The sequence below is a fragment of the Blennius ocellaris genome (assembly GCF_963422515.1).
Source record: "Blennius ocellaris genome assembly, chromosome: 8".
Lineage (NCBI taxonomy): Eukaryota > Metazoa > Chordata > Actinopteri > Blenniiformes > Blenniidae > Blennius > Blennius ocellaris.
In genome coordinates this window covers 22,717,595-22,738,417 of record NC_137657.1, presented here as the reverse complement: position 1 = coordinate 22,738,417, position 20,823 = coordinate 22,717,595, and the positions used below count along the sequence as shown (strand labels likewise).

General features: G+C 42.5%; 2 protein-coding genes across 3 annotated transcripts in view; both read left to right on the top strand.

The window, feature by feature from the left end:
• Positions 1-208: 208 nt before the first annotated feature.
• LOC308133107 (uncharacterized protein) lies at positions 209-8,117 on the top strand. Its single transcript, XM_080500386.1, has 4 exons — positions 209-475; positions 3,432-4,778; positions 6,279-6,338; positions 6,949-8,117. Exons 1-3 carry the CDS (start codon positions 388-390, stop codon positions 6,332-6,334), a joined length of 1,491 nt encoding a protein of 496 aa, XP_080356512.1. The 5' UTR covers positions 209-387; the 3' UTR covers positions 6,335-6,338; positions 6,949-8,117.
• Positions 8,118-13,139: 5,022 nt separating this feature from the next.
• Positions 13,140-20,823, top strand: part of deptor (DEP domain containing MTOR-interacting protein) — a 29,691-nt gene continuing 22,007 nt past the window's right edge. Inside the window, exons 1-4 of one of the 2 annotated variants that reach the window (XM_080501656.1) lie at positions 13,140-13,516; positions 13,688-13,777; positions 17,686-17,864; positions 18,116-18,239. In XM_080501656.1, the coding sequence (XP_080357782.1) occupies positions 13,434-13,516; positions 13,688-13,777; positions 17,686-17,864; positions 18,116-18,239 (476 nt within the window). In that variant the 5' untranslated portion in view covers positions 13,140-13,433. Of the gene's footprint in view, positions 13,517-13,684; positions 13,778-17,685; positions 17,865-18,115; positions 18,240-20,823 lie in introns of both variants that reach the window. The other variant, XM_080501655.1, reaches the window with a different exon arrangement.

Genomic DNA, 20,823 nt, shown 5'->3' with positions numbered 1-20,823 from the left:
GAAGGGGAGGATACTTTATGCACATGTTTGTCTCCTCCTCCTTCTCCTCCTCCTCCTCCTCCTGCTGTATGAATAGTGTGCCTGTGAGCAGGAGGTAGTCAGGAAACACTACTGCTTGCACTGCTCAGCTGCATACTCCTAACAGATTGCAGTCCGAGGGGAGAAAGGCAGCAGGCCATGCATGAATCCACAGTGACACAAGAGGAGATACTGGTGTCCAGTCACTCTTAGGAACTGGGGCAAAAGTTCAGCTGTGCATGTTTTCACTGCCAGACTGAATCTGTCCTTGAAAACTGAAAGTGCTGAGACTTGTGTTTACTTGCTCCTGCAGCAGCTTCAGAGTGTTTGAGCTCCACTTGTTTTATCTATTTTTGTTTTGTCCCAAACATGGGGTGTTCTTCTTCCAGTGCACAGACTGTGGACCAAGAGAAGAGACCGGGTACAAAGCCTGAAGAGGCCAATGGAAGCACACTTGGTAAGTTAAAAACCAAAACCTTTTGTAGACTTCAAGATGTCTAAATGTGCCATTTACTCTTATATAGAGTGAGGGACTTTAAACTCAGGAACTTCTTCAAATTTAATGACTTTAATTCAGCGAAGCTTTGCTCCGGGCTGTGTGTATGTGTTGTATGTACGTGTGCGTGTGTGTGCAGCCTCTTGGTCTGGTACACCGTGTGCTTTTGCTCTCACACTCTGCTGCACAGCATACTTTAGTATCCCATAGGCAGAATTATTCATGTTCAGTCATTTTCTCATCCTTTCCCACAAGAGCTTCTTGTTTATTTATAACCAGGCTTTTTTTTTTTTTTCCTGCTTCACAATCTCTGAGAGTCAACACAGAACTCATCTTGTAATTTTACCTGTGAAAGCAGCCAGAGGAAGAGCTGACTTTTCTCACAAACTTTATTCCATAAAGCAATGTGAGCATTCAGGTTGGTTAAAAAAAACAACCAACTTATCTGGGTCTGTATGTACAGTAGCTCTGTGTGAAAAAGCCAGCTGAGAGTGTGGAGCTGTCTATTTGCAGCCTGAGGTGAGACTTGCAAACTAACCTGTTCACAACCAGGCTGCTTTAGTGTGATTTATGACTACAGATGTTTTTCATATGGCACCGAGAGATGATATAGCTGCACTGTCCAAACTGTGGTGTGTATCGGCTTTGTGATATTGAAGTTATCAATGTCCATATGTCTATCACTTTCTATTGTTTACATTGTGTGCTTTCTTGATAAGAGGAGATACATTATGAGTTCTCACATACCTTCATTGTTCAGGTTATGAAATTGATCCTATTTGTTCACACTGAACAGGAGAAACCAGATTCTTGACATGAGGTTTCGTTGAATTGTTTTACATTTTACATAATCTTCACCAAACGATATTACCCATCAGTTACTTTCATGCAATAGAATTGTATCTTCTGAAACCAGATTGAGATGTTTGCACACACAGCACAACAATAACACTTGTTTTGGGTTTTTTCACTGCAAAAGACAATCGGGAGGAGAGCCCTGATGCCCACAGGCTACGGCGTGGGACAGAATAGCATTCTTATATAGTTGTAAATCTAAATGTCACTCTCAAGTTTAATTGCCTTTGTTTGTGTAGGTTTTGCATGCATGTACTATGTGGTCAAGCTTGTAAAGAAACACCCACCAAATGGTCTGACACAGTCCATGATTGTCCATTCATGCCTCCCAATAGCCTATACTGGCACATGGCTATGTCATGCCAGGCACAGCTGGATGTACAGTATGTTCTCACTGCGGCTCCCCATACACGCCACGACAGTCTGTGCCCTTGTTAGAAAGTGGGACGATTTATCCACAGTGTATAGACTAGGATGATGAAAGGATTTCAATACTAGTTCTAATTAAGCAGCTTTGCTCATTCTGCCCGGAACAGTTCCTCTTTGTTCATGTGTAGCATGTCCCATTTCCCTTATGGCACAACGTAAAGCTTATGTCAGGGCTTTGTCTCTACAGCCGGGCTGCTTTGGTCAACCTGGAGGAGCCTTTCCAGGCTCTTACATCACCCCCGGCAAGAAACCCAGTTATTGTTCTCTTTTCTCAGCTTCACTGATTATATTCTCTGAGGTTTCAGACCATACAGTGTGCGGTCTGTCTGACAAACCCACTGTATGCCATTGAAACCTCCATCAGTCTCAATCTCACCCCACCCCCAGTCTCTCTTACCCCTGCTCTGGCTGGCCATGGCACTGTTTTGACTGGGTTCTCTGTCATCTCTGGCTGGTAAATCATGTTGACAGGCGGCTCATCCATGCCTGCACCGGCTGTGTCTGTCTCAACCCAAAGGGACACATTCAAAGTGTGAAACAACATATCTGGGGGGCTACAGCTTTCTGTGAAAATTTGTGGAAAAAAAAGTAATAAATAAAGATGGGAACTTACTAGGAAATAATGTATTAAATCTATGAAATAGATACAATAGACTTGGGTTGGTGGAAAAAATATATAATAACATAAAAAAAAAAAAACTCCTGCTTTTTAAATTTTGCATTTATTTCCAAAATGTGACCCAACTGTTTTATTGCAATGTCTTTTGGTGCCGTGTGTCGTTTCACTGGTTCACCTTCATGCAAGTTGCCAGGCCATCACATTCCCTTCCACCCATCACTCTCAGCCCTTTTTAGCGCTTCTGACAGACACATAAAATCAGGAAGCTGCACCGTCCAAACTATCCACCCATTCAGCTATCTGAGGTTTGGCTCACTTGGGAACAATGTCAACAACGTGTAGCTGTTGAACAAAACTGATCAAACGTGTCTGTTGGGCCAGTAACTGGGATAAACGATTCAGTTTCTGACATTTGAGTCAAAGTCTCCAAGCCCATTATTCTCTTTTCCATGTCCAGTGGTTTTACCTGAGGGAAGCTTCAAAGCTCTGGAAGAACAGGGACAGAGGAATGACAATAAGGGTGGAGACGTCTCTTCACATGCTGCAAACATATGTCACGTGGATCTGATTTCCTCTCAAAGTACTTGTGCGCTTTCGAGGCTTTAGACAAACTCAGACTTCAATAAATCAGTTTAGACTCGGGAAATTAAAGGATGTTTTCATCACCAGTGAAAATTCTTGTGCATTTCATGTTGACTTGCATCACAGGTCACTGTATTTAACGATTTGGATTTTCGGATTTGATGAATGAAGTACACCCCAGTTTCAAAAAACCTGATAAACTGCATAATATAAATGGATAAAAGTATAATTCAGTTATTTGCAAATAATTTGAATGATAAAACATTGCAGAAATATGTAAAAGAAATTAATCGGATGCTAGAAACAACAAAAACTGGTTTCTCTGTTGATATGGATTGAACATGACACTTCTCTATGAATGTTCTGATAACTAATGAGTGCAGGATGTTGGCCACTTGTGAACTTAACACATTCCTATTTTCTCCTTCACAGCAATCAAAAATGGTCACATTGCAGAAGATGCACAAACCATCGAGGACCAGATGCAGCTGCCTGTGCAGACAGCTATACCAAACGGTCTTCATCCGGGGACAGATGATGAGAAAGAGGCCGTTCTAGAGGCCCTGGAGGCCAAGGAAGATCTTGGCTCCGCGGAAGACGTAGCTGCCTCTGAGCCCGAGCCAGAAGCTGCAGTTACTGAAGAGCCTCTTCCAGAAGCTGCAGCTTCTGTTCCAGGAGGAGACTCAGCTGAGCCTGAGGCTGCTGTAGCAGCAGTGGAGGACGCAGCCCCTGTAGAATCTGTAGTGGAGAAGGCCCCTCTGGAGGTTGCAGCCCTTGTCGAGGCCCCTGCTGTTGAATCTGTTGAAGCAGTGGAGGCCGAGGTCAATGCTGCTGCTGAATCTGTTGTACCGGAGCCGGTAGAGACCGTAGAAGTTGAGGAGAAGGCTCAAACTGAGACTGTTCAAGCTTCCGTGGAAGTGACGACTGAACCTCCAGCAGAAGTCGTTGAACCTGTGAAGGCTGCTGTGGAAGGAGCTACCGAGGTTCCAACAGAAGTAGCTGAGGTCGACCAGGTTCCCGCAGAAGTGGCTCCAGAGGCAAACACGGAAGTAGCTGAGGCTGTGCAGGTGCCAGCAGAAGTTGTTGCCGAGGCTCCAGCAGAAGTCGTTGCCGAGGCTCCAGCAGAAGTCGTTGCCGAGGCTCCAGCAGAAGTCGTTGCCGAGGCCCCTGCAGAAGTCGTTGCCGAGGCCCCTGCAGAAGTCGTTGCCGAGGCCCCTGCAGAAGTCGTTGCCGAGGCCCCTGCAGAAGTCGTTGCCGAGGCCCCTGCAGAAGTCGTTGCCGAGGCTCCAGCAGAAGTCGTTGCCGAGGCCGCTGCAGAAGTCGTTGCCGAGGCCGCTGCAGAAGTTGCCGAGGCTCCAGCAGAAGTCACTGCCGAGGCTCCAGCAGAAGTCACTGCCGAGGCTCCAGCAGGAGTTTCTGCCGAGGCTCCAGCAGAAGTCACAGCTACCCCGGTAGAGGCAACAGAGACTGCTTCAGCTCCAGGTGAAGATGTCGCACCAGCTCAGGTTTCAGTACCAAGTGAAGCTCCAGCAGCAGCTGAACCCTCGCTGCCTGTTGAACCTGCAGAGTTGGTAATAGACACAGCCATTGCTGCAGCAACTATTCCAGACATGCCTCCAGTATCTCCACCCACGGCGGAGGCGCAGGCCGAGTCCCAGCCTGCCACAGCAGCAGCCTCCACAGCTCCAGAAGCTGCCCAGCAGCTCCAGACTGCAGAGGTCCCAGCAACTGTACAAGCAGCTTCAGCAGCAGCGGCACCACCTGAACCTTCCCCTGAAGGTATACAACTTCACATCAATCCAAAGCATGCTAAAAAAAAAAAAAAACACTTAATGAAGCACACATTCCTTTTATTATACAGGAGACAGATGATATACTGCAATGAAATGCATTGCATAACAATAGCAGGCTTTCCGTGTATTACGGCTGTCATTGTTGAGGAGAGCTTTGAATGAGGCTCTGACAGGTTTACTGGCTCAGGGCTTTACTTAATTGAACACAGAAATGTTCACCTGGCAGAACTTGTCACGATAACTTTTACTTCAAAACATCACGCTAATTTCCAAGACCGCTTTCTGGGTGGAGGAAAACAATGCAACATTGCCACTGGCCCATAGCTGGCAATCAAATGCAAAGTGAGGACCTGAGCAGGAGCAAACAGGCAGGATGAGGTTAGTGTGTAGGTCTTGGTCAATAACACCTTTTTCACACGTAGGTGAACAGCTGATGGTTCTTCACATATTCGGGCGACCAATCTGTCTTCTCTTCACATTAAAAATACTCGTAGTTCAGATCCTGAGTGACTAAACATGTATCCATCGCGTCTTTGATTTAAAACTTCAATTGTTCTCGTCGTAATCTTTCTGTCAGACGTGTAATCCTGCGACTGCTCGAGGCTGACAGGATGAACAGGATATTGTTGGGCCTTCGGGCTGAACAGACGGCGCAGTGTGAGACGCAGCAGGCAGTCTCACACACACACACACATGCGCTCACATTGAGGGTGAGAGAATGAGCGCTCGTCTTGATTATAACATGTTGTGAGCACAACAGCTCCAGTCAGGCGTCTCTCACTCACTGTGCTCTGTTGTGAAGTGCCCACTGGACTAATCATGAGTCGCTGCTTCGAATTACGCAGGACTATGCAAACACTGCACAGGCCCAGCAGGATTCCAGTCATCATACCGCTCATCTGCTTCATTTGAAACCTGTTAAGGTGCTTACCTTCTCACAGTGATGAACACGCTTAATAAAGAGAGAGAGATAGAGAGAGAGAGAGTACTCAGTCCTACTATTCGCTGTCTTAGGTGAAAAACAAAATCCACAATAACAATTTTAAAACAGTGTAACTTGAACACTTTTAACCTATGGTTTAAGACAAACTTGATGCTTTTCACATCCGCCTGCATCCCAGAGAACATGCTGTACTTTTAGGACTGAGACATGCCTCCGAGGCAGCACGTGCAGAATACTGGTCTGGTGAGGAAGACGTGCTGCATTGCATAACGTTTATGAGCTTTCATTCCCTGGAAGCTATGTGTATGTGTATGTGTACCGGTACGTGTATGTGTATGTGTATGTGTATGTGTATGTGTATGTATGTTCAGGTAGTTCACTTGTAAGCCTCTTCAGGGGAACCAGATGTGGTTTTGAAGGAATGTCGTTGGGACCACAGTTTAGTGCTTGTAAAGTCGCTCAGCGTTGTCAGTATGGAGAATGAAACTGTGGTTTTGCAGTGAAGTGTCCTGATGTGCTGATTTCCTTCTGTAATGTCTGCAGCGGTGCCAGTGGTGGAGGCCTCGCAGAACACAGAGATCGCCAAAAAGGAGGATTGAGCTGGTAAGAGCACAACAGAAGGCATCGTAAACAATGTAGAAAGGCGCTCACTTTAATGTGAGAGGTGTATACATATTGTATGCTCACGTATTGCCCATTAGAAATCACTTTGTATGAAGATATGAACCCTGCCAACAACTGTTCATGGTAAAACATAATTTAATTATTCAATTGTTGATGTGTCATTTAGGAGTATATTATTAGGGCACAGTCATCCATGATTGTCAAATAATTGCACACAATTCTTGCTGGTTTATGAGCCTTCTTCTGAAAGAAATGTCTGCCTGGAAACTCTGAAGTCGTGGTTAAAATTCCTCACAACAAAAACACTTGATTTCTATTCTGTGTGGAGTTTGCGTCATTTTCTTGTACATGCATGAGTTTCCTCAAAGAACTACAGCCTCCTACACGATGCAAAATCTAGTTAATTGGTCACGACATTGACCGTACGCGCGTCTTTGTGTCAGCCACCGTTAATCGAACTTGGATGAATCAGGAGAATTCGTATATGTATAGTGAAAGAATAAAAGAAATATGTCTGACTGTATTTAAATGAGGCAGTACTAATAAAGTGATTTGTGTTTTGTTTTTGTTTTTGTTTTTTTTCTTCCAGCAAAAGGTGATTCTCCAAAGACCTAAACCCCAAAGACAACTGGATGCAAAACAGGAATGAAGTGAGAGAAAAGGAATGAACAGTACACTTTCTGTATCTTCTACACAGCACTCACCAAGCTTCACACCAGATTCACATTAAATTCACGTGCCTTAATAACTTATCTGTTGGGAAAAACCTGGACTTTTCCTATATTTGTATATAACCCCATTCTGGAGGAGATGGAGTCTTTATTGTTGAGAGGTAAAGTGCCTGGAGCCACATACTACACATGTAGGCTTTTTTTTTCTTCCTTTTTCTATTTTTAATGAAAGTGCTTCAGAAACAAACAACAGGTGATGTGTGACAAGAGGGTGCAATACTCTGTGAAATCTGTGAACTCTTGTAAACTCTTGAGAGACTGGAGTATGTTTGAAATGCAGGGATGGATGCTTGTAGTGAATCTCTGACTATTTAAAGTAGCTGCTTCTGAGGAAAACAAGCCAAACACAACTGTGAATATAATTATGCTTAGAGGTTAGAGTGACAGAAAAACCAAAACCAGAAGGGCGAATAACACGGCTGGCCTCACTTCAGCTTGTTTAATTCTACGTCTTTTATCTGTGAAGTCTGATGTTTAAAGCTCATGTCATTAAAAAAAAAAGTACATTTTTGTTTACACATTTTATAACTACAGTGTTTTTATTTTTAACAAAACTCATCTTGTTACTGGGAATGAAAGTAATGCGTGTTGAATGACACAAGATAAAAAGTTTTAGGTGTTTCATTATTTTACTGGTAGAGAGTCTGCATTTGATGTGCTTTGTGTTGTATAAAGGACTTAAAGATGATCACATGCCTATGCAAAATTTTAGTATTGACGAGATGATTCATCCAGGTTGAAGACAATGTAATTATCCCTTCGCCTTTCTGGTTTCTGAATCTGCCCTGCGGCTTTCAGGGGTTCATGAAATTCTCATAGAAAAGGTTTGGCATCACGGCGCCATGCTGCACCTTCGTACATTACATACATGAGATGCTTCTTTTAAAGGCTAGAGGCCGTAGAAAATGACTTCATAAAATGTGATGGATGACATGGGAACAACTTTCTTTTTGAATCTCTTCTTTCCATCTGTTTCTCTATCTTGCTCAATCTGAACTTTGTCTATGACTGCTAACCTCTTAGTGTACAGAATAAAGTTTTACCCACTAATGTGTGAGCTTTTATTTCCAATGGAAAATTGCACTAGCTCTGTATCTCTGTCTGAATACTGTAGATATACCTTCATGTGTGAGTGTTTCTAACTCTAAAGCAGTGTTAAGTCTCTCGTCAGTAAGAACAATTTGGAGTTCAGAAGGATGAGGAGGATTGGAATAGGTGAGAATGGATGTTTTTAAAGGACAGTCCATACTTAATACGAAACTTTTGTAGTCGGTAAATGTTTACCAACAGTTGCTGGCACTGCATTTCCCCAAATCCCCAAAATTCCAATTTTTAATTGCAGAATGTAATTTCACAGACATTTCAGTGTAGTTTAATGTTGTGCACCACCCACGCTCTAGGTTCACCACCATCTCTTATCAAATGGATTAATACTTAGCATCAGAGCAGCCTCTATTTTTTTCCCCCACACTGATTCACAACTGGAAGTTTTTGTACTTCAGAACAGGGTTATCTCATCAGGGATAAATGAGCCTCATGTTTTTTGAGACGACTGAATTCGGACCCATTTTTCTACAAACCTGCTCAGGAAAAAAAGTGTTGAAGCAGAATCATAAAATTGTGTGAATACAACAGGACTGTGTCGTGTGTATATAAGTGTGTTTTTAGATTAAAATCCAAATATAGGTGGCATTTATACTTAATGTTGGCAGGTAATTTAGTTTACCGGTAATTGGTTACGTTTGTTGTTGCCTGATTTGGACACTTGGTGGCAGTAGTTGGGTACAGAATGTATATGTTAGGGGACATAGGTCACAGGGAGCAGAGGGCAGGGCAGGGGAGTAAACAGTAGCAAACACCAGCAAGGACTAACATACAAGTATGTGAGAATATAAAAAATCTCAGAATTGGGTTTCGTTACGCTGAAGGCCGCAAAAAAAAGGGATCCTGTTTGTTTTACATGTTCCCAACCTCTGCATGACCCACCTGCTAACACAGTGTACCATACATATAATGAAGTGTGTGAGCCTGAGGCAGCAAAGTGCAAATTCTGTGAAAAAGAAAGAACATGTCTGAATATTACAGTCAGTTGAAGGTAGCTATAGTAGAGCCACTGGATTTATTTAGTAGGGAACTACAACATAGTGATTACACAAATTATATCAAACAAACTTTGATCCAAGCAGGAGATCATTATTGAAATGAAGCAATGCATTATTGAGGTGGAATGCAAATCTGCAGGTGTGCTGCTTTTTACTACATGTGGGAACCTGCTCCCTGTTACATGAGCACGATCAAGGGTTTTATGAAACCAAAGTAGAAGCATCGGAATTGACATGATTAAAAACATTTTTTTAATGTAGTCTTGGGAAGTGAAAATAAGTGACAGAAAAAAAGAGAAATGCTCAATAAACAGACATTTGCAAATGCTTTTGTCAGTACGAAGAGATAAATCTACCTGATTGCCTTTAATAAAGGATGCACTGTCATAGGTGTGACTTCTAAAAATTATCATTCTATCCACTAAACCAGCTTAGACACAATACAGCTTCTACAAAATGTAAGCAGAAAGACAAAAGACAGAATTGTGTCCTGAGGTATCTCATCAACGCTGATTATTTCACTCATATTTGATGGTGTTAGTATTCAAAGCACGTTGCATCACAATTCACCCATGATAGTACTTCTCAACTCTGAATCTGAATCTGAATCACCATCACAATTAATTCTAACTTTACCTGCAGCAGTTTTCAGGCCCTCTTCTTTTACCTCTTGTTTCATGATATTAGATATTTACTGCAGGACACGCACGCACGCACGCACGCACGCACGCACGCACGCACGCACACACACACACACACACACACACACACACACACACAGTGAGTTCTTAAAGGAGCACAAAGTGACATTTAGAGTTAAATGACTTCAGCACCGGCCTGTCCTCCAAAGTGTTGTCTCTTCTTCTTGGTTGGCAGTTGTAGTGAATTATGTCTAGTAATTGACCTTCATCACCACGTCAAATAGAAAACACGACTATGCAGCAGCCAAGACCTTCAGCCTGTGATATGTCAGTAGTGTCTCCTGCAGCTGCTTTCAGCGACTCAATGCAACATCTTACAGATGCAATCTTACTGTAAACTACAAGTTTCATCGATGTGGTGGAGTTGGACTACTTGCTGATTTTTGGAGGCAAACAAGCAACACATCATAAAACAGACTTTGACATGGCATTACAGTAAGACTCTTGTTTTATTTTTCTGATTATTATAAATGCATTTATTGTTCAAAAAATATGTTACATAAATAATGACTACATGCCAGAATTCTGATTCTCAGTGTGACTTTTTATAAAACGTTATTGACACACTGCTACCCAATCAATATTGCAGCTCAATTTAAGCCAATAACGTTCATACTTTTAACATTTATCACTTGATAATTGCAGGGTTGTCAAACATAAAGCCGACAGGCCAAACATGAATTGTGTGGCTTTCTTATAGAAAATATTTCTGTTGCTAAATAGTTCACTAATTTATTGGCACACAGCGCACAACACTGACACCAAAACTGACAGATCTCTAATGCAGTCGAGAGAGGAAGCAGCCTTCATTTCTCACAATGTAGCATTGGAATCAAAATCTTTTTTTAAGTGTGAATTTTGTTGTGTGCTGAAGGGTGCAGAATTCACATAGGAATTCACGAGGAAGAATCTAAACATCTTTTAAAATCATATTTAGAGGACAAATCAGTCTTGCACAGACCCAAACAAACTCACCATTATATATTTGTCTAAAAATGGTTGTCAGCTTGTGTAATCCTTTGTGGAAGCTTTTTTTTTATTGATCCTGTGAATTCAGTATTTACACAATGTTAACCTTTTATAGAGATTCATTAAAATAAAACACTCTGTATTGTTATGTAAGGATATAATCACAATTTCAGAGTCAACATAAAAAGATCTTCATGTGTCATTTGCACCTTAAAAATATGTTAAATATTATTAAACTGAGCAATATTCCATATATTTTTCAATTTCTTACTTAGGAAGGCTCTTCTTTGGATTAATTTGCCTCTAGATATCTGCCAGGGATTTGTAACATGCTACTGAACACAATTGCTTGTAATTAAACATTTTCAAAGAAGTAAGCTGAATATGTCTCCTTCAAAATGTTAGGTGTGTTTTTTGCAACATGGCACTATACATATCCAATGTTGTGCTCAGGCCCAGTTTTGTATGGTTTATTTATCACATTCCCATTCATCATTCAGGTGACGTGACTAGAAGGAAAATATGCTTTTGCCTGCACAGGGAGGTAAGATATGCAGCAGCAGAAGCAGCAGCATCTATTATAATGTTTAGTATTGCATCTTCATCATGCAGTTGATGTTTTTCATCAATGTACAGTAGCTGATTTGAAAGGAACAATAACAAAAGCAGAAATCACCAAATATGGTCACTTGTACGATATATGGTACATAAATAATTTTTTGAATTGGCACATACATTTCTACAATAAATAATACATATAGAACATATGACACACACACAATTTATGTCAAAATCCTTTGCTGCCATCTTTTGGCTGAAGCCACACAACACTCCCTCAATGCTCTTCTGTCACATTCGTCCTGATTATAAGGATTGATTGGGAAATCTCTGGCTCTTTGGAAGAATAATATTTTTTTCTTTGCACAGTCCTTATTCAATATTCAGCACATTGGGCTGGTTGGTCATTGATGACAACTTCAGTACATACACAAATAACCTACTTTGTGGAGCTTCATGCAATGTACCCATCAGCCAGAGGGTGGCGCTCTTTCAATATGAGTCTGTGAATGGAGGTCGTCACACTGCAAGAGGTGATTTAAATTATGGCCTTATACATTATAGAGCTATTTTGTATGTAAATGACACACACACACACACACACACACACACACACACACACACACACACACACACACACACACACACACACACACACACGCACGCACGCACGCGCGCGCGCGCGCACACAGAGCCATGCAACCAATGAAAAACCAGATGACTTCATCTGTACTGGATGGAAGCGTTGGTTTTATATTCACCTCACAGACACATGTACAGTATGTTTCTACAGTACTGTATTATATTTGATAAAGATTTGTTTACCACATTGAGGTCCTGTAAAGCATCTCTTTTCACTGAGATCCATTAGAGAAATAATGACCATACTCACTAATTATTTGGTCAGGTGTTAGATATTTTTCATCTTTTGAATGCGATTATTTTGTTTTACATCTCCAAGATTAGCCAGTCATATTACAGCAACTGCAATCGAGTCCACGATTAAAACGTGCTTTAAGTAATTTTGTTAAAAGTGCTTATTGAATTTGGCAGCATGCAGGCAGCCTGTATGTCTGAAGGCATTTCTGTGTTCCTGTTGAATTGTGTTTAAAAGTGACAAGAATCTTTAAACGGCAGGATTTCACATAGGTGAGATTTATTTTTAGATATGTTAAGCACATTTTGAAACACATAATTTCAAAATTAAGTCGCCAAAGTCACAAAATTAAATAAATGCATGATTTTTGAGTGTGGAGGGAAACTCAGAAACTAAGAAATGAGGGTGCACATAGGAAGAGCATGCAAGAGTGGTCGTTTCTCAGGCGTGGGATTTCAGGTTTGATTCTCCATCTCTCCCTGTCCCTATATCAAAGTGCCCTTGAGCAAGACACAAAATCCCAAACCGCTTCCTGTGGATGGAATGAGCCCCTTTGCACTGTTAGGTGTAAGTTCTAACCACTACACAAGCCATTTTACAGGCTCAATATAATGCAAACAATCAGGTTACATGTTTATCTTTTCTCACTTATTTGTGTGATACAAAAATAACTTGCAGGTTCTGCAATGCATAATAAGAAATTATCTTTAAAAACCCATCCTTGTCCCCTCCATCTCCGCCCGTCGCTTAGTTCCAGCACGTGGCGGTGAGCAAAACGAGCGCACCCAACAGCCGCGGTAACCCCGCCCCTCCGGTTAACTCCCCCAGTGACGCCTGCCGAGTCCTCCCAATGCGGGGGGCTTTGTGGACGGGCTGGCTCGTGCAGAAAACGTGCGCTCACTCCGCCCGTGGCTGTGGCTGTGTGTCAGTGTCAGTGACAAACAAACAACCAAACAAACAAACCCAGCAGCGCGCGGAGCACCACAGAGCGACTGAACATCAGCACGAGCCGCCGAGGAGGAGCGTGCACGCACTGGCCGGGGCGTGCAAGAAGAGGTTCCAGGATTTAAAAGTGGCCAGTTGCAGAGAGATCTTCTGGTGCACATAGGCGCTGCCCCGGGTCCGTGTTCCCGCATATGTTCCCCGCAGAATGGAATAGTGTCTGCCTCCAGTCTTCCAGGGAGTATCTTCACTCCGGCGTGTCCATGGTGCTCGAAGGGTGAGCAGAAGCGCTGAGCCGGTGCTTTGTTTATTCTCCGCAATCGTCACCGCGTGGATCGACCCATGCCTTTGTTTTTCGGGGCAGTCATTCATTTCGCGTGCTTGCATAATGTTCTGTGATGATGATGATGGTGGTGATGATGCCCATATGTTGATTCCGTGACAGCAGGGAGATGGACGGCATCGGGAACACCATGCAGAAGAAGGCTGCGGAGCTGGAGCGGCTGGCCGAGGTGCTGGTGACCGGGGAGCAGCTGAGGTATGTCGGTCTGCAGGTCTGGATGACTCCCAACGTGCACCACACTGGGTCATGATTGATGGGAGTTCGTGCAGTGTAATAGGACCATGTGCACGTGGATAAATCTGCAGTATAAATGATAAATAATTGCTGTATATTAGTGATGCGCGACATTTATCATTGTTGCAAAAAAAAAAAAAAAAAAAAAGACTGAACGGCATTGAATGCTATGTTTCCATGCTAGGTGCGTTCATGTTCTGCATGTCACACTGTATCTGACCAATCAGATGGAGCAGAGCACGAGCTGGTGCTGAGCGAATACATTTTAACCCATTTTCAGTCAAGTCAGAAGCATTGAAGCACACAAATATGCAACAAAGTTAACAAGTGCCCTGCGTGTGAAACTGCAGATAAATATAATTGAAATAATAATACAAATGTAGGACAATTCTGTCTATTTAAAATTGGTCCAAGAAGGGAAACTGCTGTATTTTTGGGGAGTTCAAGTCCCAAAGCACAAACAAATGAAAGTGTTTATTCATTGCAAGTGAAATCATGAAATCTAAACATGACAACAATATTGCATATCACATGTTTAACTAATATCATGCAGCCGTTCTACATATACTCTCTATAATGGCTGGATTCTATAGTCATGCAATGATTGCTTGCATGCTCACTCCTGCATGTGGTTGTGTCCCAAATCGGTGAGAACAAGGACATGACAGGACATGACACACTTACCCAGCGTTGGGTGTTTTAAGCCTGTTTGACAGGAGGTTAATGATCACACTTAAAGCTCCTCTCCCCCTCTGCAAACTGGCACTACATTGAAATGTCAGCCTCTCTGCACCATGCACAGAGAAAACAAAGACACCCATACATGCGCAGCCCTCCTCGCTCACTCACACGCTGCTGATCCTCACCTATACAACACGCGTCTCTCCAGAAGATTTCATGTTTGCTGCTCCACTAATAATGTCTTTTAACTGCATGGCGAATGAGGAACCTTCTGACCTGACGTGACTTTTCAACCCCGCCCGTCGATCGTATCAGAGAATTATACCACTAACCCTGGCAGTGTCATTGATTAGACATAAACTTTGACCTACAGTACAGTATGTAAGAATGTTCTCCGTAACTCTGGCGACATTCACCCCCCCCCCCCCCCCCCCCCGCCCCCCCACACCACACCACATCAGTGAATAGAGGCTCAGTAGGTAAAGCATGGCACTAATGCCAGGAATGTCAGCCCCCAGCTGAACTATGAGGAAAGTGCGAGTGCGACAGATGGAGTTGTCGGTGTAACAATGATTTTCCACGTTTGTCTGTTTCTGAGGGATGATGTGACACGATCTAAGGAACCAGCGTACCGAACTCTATCCTTGCCGCTTCCAGATTGAAATAGTTGATCTGTACACATACTTGTTCTGCTCTCTCAGTCCCTGGCGTGTGTTTCTCTGTCTATCGCCGTGTGCTGGTGTCCCTGGCACGGCTCAGCGTTGCGACTGCCAGCTGGCATTCTGCTGGCTGTGAGTGAACCGAGGGTTGGTTCGGGGTGATAGTCCCTTTCCTGCTGCCCTCCTGGACGACTTGCACTTTTCTCACTACTTGCCCCACATCCGTTTCTTTCTTCACATCCCCCTCTCTCCCTGTACGGTTCTGTCAGTCAACCCACACTTTGATCTGGACTGAAACGTCACAACAAATCAAATGAGCAGAATGTCTTCTGCTGACTTTGGTCCCACCATGACCTTCAAATCTACCAGCCACAGGGAGATGATTTTTTTTTTTAAACCATCACACTGCGATGGATGCTACAAAGTTTAATTTAAATGCCCATAAACCATTTGTATTAAGAAATCACTTGAACCTCCTGATCTTTTGCCATCTTCGTTTAAAATCTGTCCAGTGCTTCAGATCATAAATAAGATAAGCCTCTGAGGCAAAATAGTAAACACAATCCCTGCTTAGTACCAGCATGTTGCATTGTCATCGTGGGCATGCTGAAATGCTGATGTGAGCATTCAGCTCAAAGCACTGCTCTCTGTGCCTCAGTACAGTCGCACTGAGCTCATTCTCACTGTTGTTACACTGTACGGTTTAAAGATACACCGCACAGTGTGACGACTGTGTTTTGCTTTTAATACACGACTCAGACTGTCCAGAAACGATAGCTCAGACTGGAGATCAACAAAAAAAACCTCTTATTTTCTAACAATTAATATGAATGAGAAATCATACCCTTCACGACGGAACACGGTGTATCCGTCAGTTCATCTGTTCACAAGTTAAGTTAACAAGCTCATGGGGGGAAAAAAAGAAGGGAATGAATCACTTCCTCACACTGATGACAGTCCACTTGCTGTTTTTAAACATCTCCTCGCATGCCTTCGGGGCCCATCACACACTTGTCTTACTACAGATCATGTCTGAGGCTCACAATCAGACAGAAAGGCAGCTCTTATGGCCACGAGGCACATGCAGCTACTGTAGTAAGTCTTGTGACCAAGTTCCTCGTTGTGAATAGACAGTTTGTTGCTGAATGCGATGGAGAGTCGGAGGCTGTGAATGTTTTCAGCCTGAGGCTCCTCTCACACTTGCAGCCAGAGACCCATTCAGAAACACTCCTCTCTTTCCTCGTTTGACTCGGCACTCGAGAGGATTTTTCCAGCTTTTCTTTGAAATGATTTTGTTTGGAGAAAATTGTGAAACTTTGTGAAACTGAGCACACACAGGGAGAGAGACAGAGAGAGAGAGATGATTAAGTTGGATTATGTTAAGGCTGGGTTGGATAGGAAGTCTGTAAAATGTTCAGCTGAGTTTGTTTGTCCATCGCAAGTCGTGGCAGAATAATTGGCCAAAGACTGTCATTGCTAATGTGGACTGAGGCTAGCCAGCGGCACAAAGACTCAGCATGGAGTGGAACTGGCGAACTGCAGGAAACTTGGCTGTTTCACAACACTCAGGTTCAGGACAAGGTCACCTTGATGATGTGAAACCAAGACCCATGCATCATACAGACACATGAGTCATTCGTCATGTGACTGAGTTGTAGAGATATACAGCCACGTTATAAATCACTGCATAGTTTGACATCATCTATTAACATTCACTATCATTAGCTTGCCTGCTATCTCAAATCATACAAGCAAACATTGGATGTGTGTTATTGAAGTAGTTTACGATGAGATGAATACTCATCCTGAATGATTATTTTGGCAAGCTGCTGTAGCGTATAATCACACTCCACAATAGAGGATAAAACATGTGATTTGTGCAGTGAGGTATTGGTATTGGCACATGGAAGCATGAAAATGTCAAACCAAAAGCAGCTATTGGGCCCACGCTTTCAAAATACATCTCAGCAGACATCAAGTTTGATGTAATATATGTGTATGAAAAGAGTTTGAATTAGAATGGAGTTAATTGAACATGCAAGGAAACATTTCCCACATGCCACATGCCATTGGGTTCAACCCCCCCCCCCCCCCCCCCCCCATTGTAATTCAAAGCATTTGAAAGAATCTAAATGTTTTGGTTCTTGATTTTCGGTAGTTTATTTTCAGAAAATGGTGACTTTGGATCCTGAAGTTGGGAACACTGGTCTAGAGTATACTGAAGAGGAATTTATTTGCTGCAGCAGGACCAGTTCCATAGGTTTAAATGCCTGAATGCCTGGGAATGAGTGACTCTTCTTTTGCTATCCACTATCCACCTGCAGATGAGCCATCGTGCCATCGCATCCATGAATCGTCAATCAAACAATATATTCACATCAATACACAACTGAAAAAAAGTGTCTGTAACCTTTGCTAAGGTAGTAGTTTTTCCAACTGTTGCACACACGCAGGCTTTTTTTTCTTCATTGTATACACTTAAAAAAAACAAAAAACAAAACGATTTGAAGGATATTGTGTTGTTTTCAGGCTGCGACTCCATGAGGGGAAGGTGATCAAGGACCGCAGGCACCACCTTCGAACGTACCCCAACTGCTTTGTAGCCAAGGAGCTCATTGATTGGCTGATCGAACACAAGGAGGCCTCAGATCGAGACACAGCCATCAAGATCATGCAGAAGCTTTTAGATCAGAGCATCATTCACCATGGTAAGGCTGAGAGCTGAGTGTGTGTGAGATTTTAGCATTTGCTATATTCATGCACTTTCAATACTTCCCTGATTGAACATTGAGCCAATATTTGGTTCGGACGTTCATAATTTACAGTAGCTTCTCCCGCTCAGTGACAGAAAAAAAATAAATAATCAAGATTCATAAGTGGTATGAATGTACATTGTAAAGATTTCTGAAGTTTTGAACTGTTTTTTCTTAAAATGTGTTGCATGATGATGTGTTTTCAGTTTGCGATGAGCACCGGGAGTTTAAGGACATGAAGTTGTTTTACCGCTTCAGAAAGGACGACGGCACATTCCCACTGGATAGCGAAGCCAAGGTCTTCATGAGGGGCCAGAGAATCTATGAAAAGTATGCACACAGAGACACGAGCACACACACATACAAACACAAACACAGCCCGTCAGCCCACATCTTTCAGTATTGTTTACAGTTTGGTTCAGAGAGGAATCTCAAAGAAACAGATGCTGTTTGGACTTATTGTGACAAGAAAAATCCTTGCTAGGAAGACTGAGTCCATTTCTTTGCTTCTTTGTGTTCGGTACTATCCTTTAGCAGGTTCCAGCATCAAGTCTGGAGAACAGTAAAGAACTGTGATCTGGTCTCTGTCAAATTTGAGCAACCATCAATCCACTCCCTAATTTCACTGGCATCTCTCTGGACTGTGTAATCCAAACAGAAAACAAAGGTTGACACAGCTGTATGCCTCATGGTATAGTATCCTATAGTATCCTCGGAATCATGGTATCCATACATCTTCACACAATTGCGTCTTTGGTCTAATTCTTAAGCAGGTTTGAGGAGATTTTGTATCTCTATAGTTGGATCATATTTGAATGAACAACCATTTAATTTCCAGGTAAAAGAAGATGTTGGGTCTTGTTGTTATGTCTTCTTTGTCACATGTTTTGAAAGGTGTCAATTCAGGTAGGGAATCACCTGCTTCAATCAACAAGCACAATGCAGCTCTTTGTTGACCTGGCACATCTGTTGTGGTACAGAGGTCTCTCTTCGCTTTCATGCATCACATTGCACTTGAATCTACTGGAGATCTAATAGGTGCAGACTGAACTCATGAAACTAGGGGGTTGAAAAAAGTGCGATTATGTAAAGTTTGTGGGGAAAAGGCACATCGAGTCGCATCTTGAGTTTGACATCTGTCGCAATGTTGGCTTTCAGTATCAGAACCATCTCAGGGCAGAAAATGGCCCCCATTCCATCTGTCTTTCATGACAATAGCAATAATTGTGCCTGCCTGAGTGGGAAGGCGAGAAGATTACTATCCAAGACGACTTGTTTCATGTTGTTATAATTTTTGTGCCATGTTTTTAGCGCAAAACTCATCCCGCACTGGTGGAAGCACGGACACAAAATGCACATCAAAATGTGCAGAACGTTCGGAAATAGGTTGCCGTGACTTTTGTTAACTCGGCTAACCGTTTACGAAAAAAAAAAAAAATCCAATGTGAAAAAATGTCCCATACAAAGCGAATGGGAGAGGCAACTCATGGTGATCAGTGTCTGTTGTGACGGAGACACTTTGATGAACGGAGAGAGACGGAGACGGGGTCCATGTGCAGCTGGACATGCTGTACATGTCTACCAAATGTTTTGGACGTAGGTGAGACAAGTTGAATGAGTTACTCGTAGTTAGATTTCACAAATGTGAAAACGATGTCGGGTGGTGCTATGAAGCCATTTTGACACTTGCGCGATGACCAGAATGGTTCGCCACTGACATATTTGCACATTTTCATGAAGGTTTGAACATGTTCAGGTCGTCAAAAATGCAGCAGTTTGCACAGTAGATAAAAGTACAATGATGATGATAATAATAATAATAATCTTTTGAGACCTCCACACGTGTGGTGACTCATTGCATTTGTACAGAGAGGAGGTCTGTTTTTAGGAGGATGCAATATGGGATAAATTTTTTAAATTTTTTGTCATCAGCCTTGTTCCCATTATGCAGTTTTCCAGTAATGTTTACTAGTCTAATAGTTTCCATCAAAAAAAGAAAACTTGTTCCTGTGGCTGGTCTATCAGTTTTCTAATTAAATGTATGTGTGAGGACAGACAAGTAAACTGTGTCTTTATGCCTCTCCAGCACAAACACAGTGACACACTGATGAACAGAGACTTTTTTATTTAAAAAAAAAATGTTTTTCAGGCTACACTCACACATACACGGCCGTTGCATAAGGAAAAAAAATAGTCCAAGGAGAGACATCTGTTGTCTCAGCTCTTGAAGCTATGTGTTTATGTAATCACCATGGTGCAGCACACACACACACACACACACACACACACACACACACACACACACACACACACACACACACACACACACACACACACACACACACACACACACACACACACACACACGCACCCAGGCTTATGCTGGTGGTTGCTTTTGATTGTGAACTAGAATCGCTTCACGGTGACACTCGTGGCATAAACTGCCGCCCTGCAACATGAAAGCTGACATCTCTTGGTCTCCTGGTTGTAAACATCTCCTATTCAGGGAAGATTGTTGTTCCTGTTTCCTGTTTTTGTAGAAGTGCAACAATGTAGGATTCAGTCCTTTGGTAAAAAGACTGCTTACGGAACACACGAAACAACTTCAGTGAATGAGAAGGTTGAATTGTGGATTTTAGGAAACGCGGGTCAAACAAACAAACTTTACAGCGAAAACAGAAAAAAAGCTGTGGACGGTTTAAAAAAAAAATCTGGGCGTGAACTATGATCTATCCATTCAGATGTCTCATGGAGTAATGGCCTGTGTGGCATTTATTTATTATTAATATATTGCTGTCCAATAAAATGCATTAATTTTGGCAATTTGACAATGTTGAAAGTAGTTTTGATGCAGTTTTGTTTACTTCCGGATTTGTTCTTTTTTCTGGGTGTGCAGCCGGTGCAGCAGCACTGA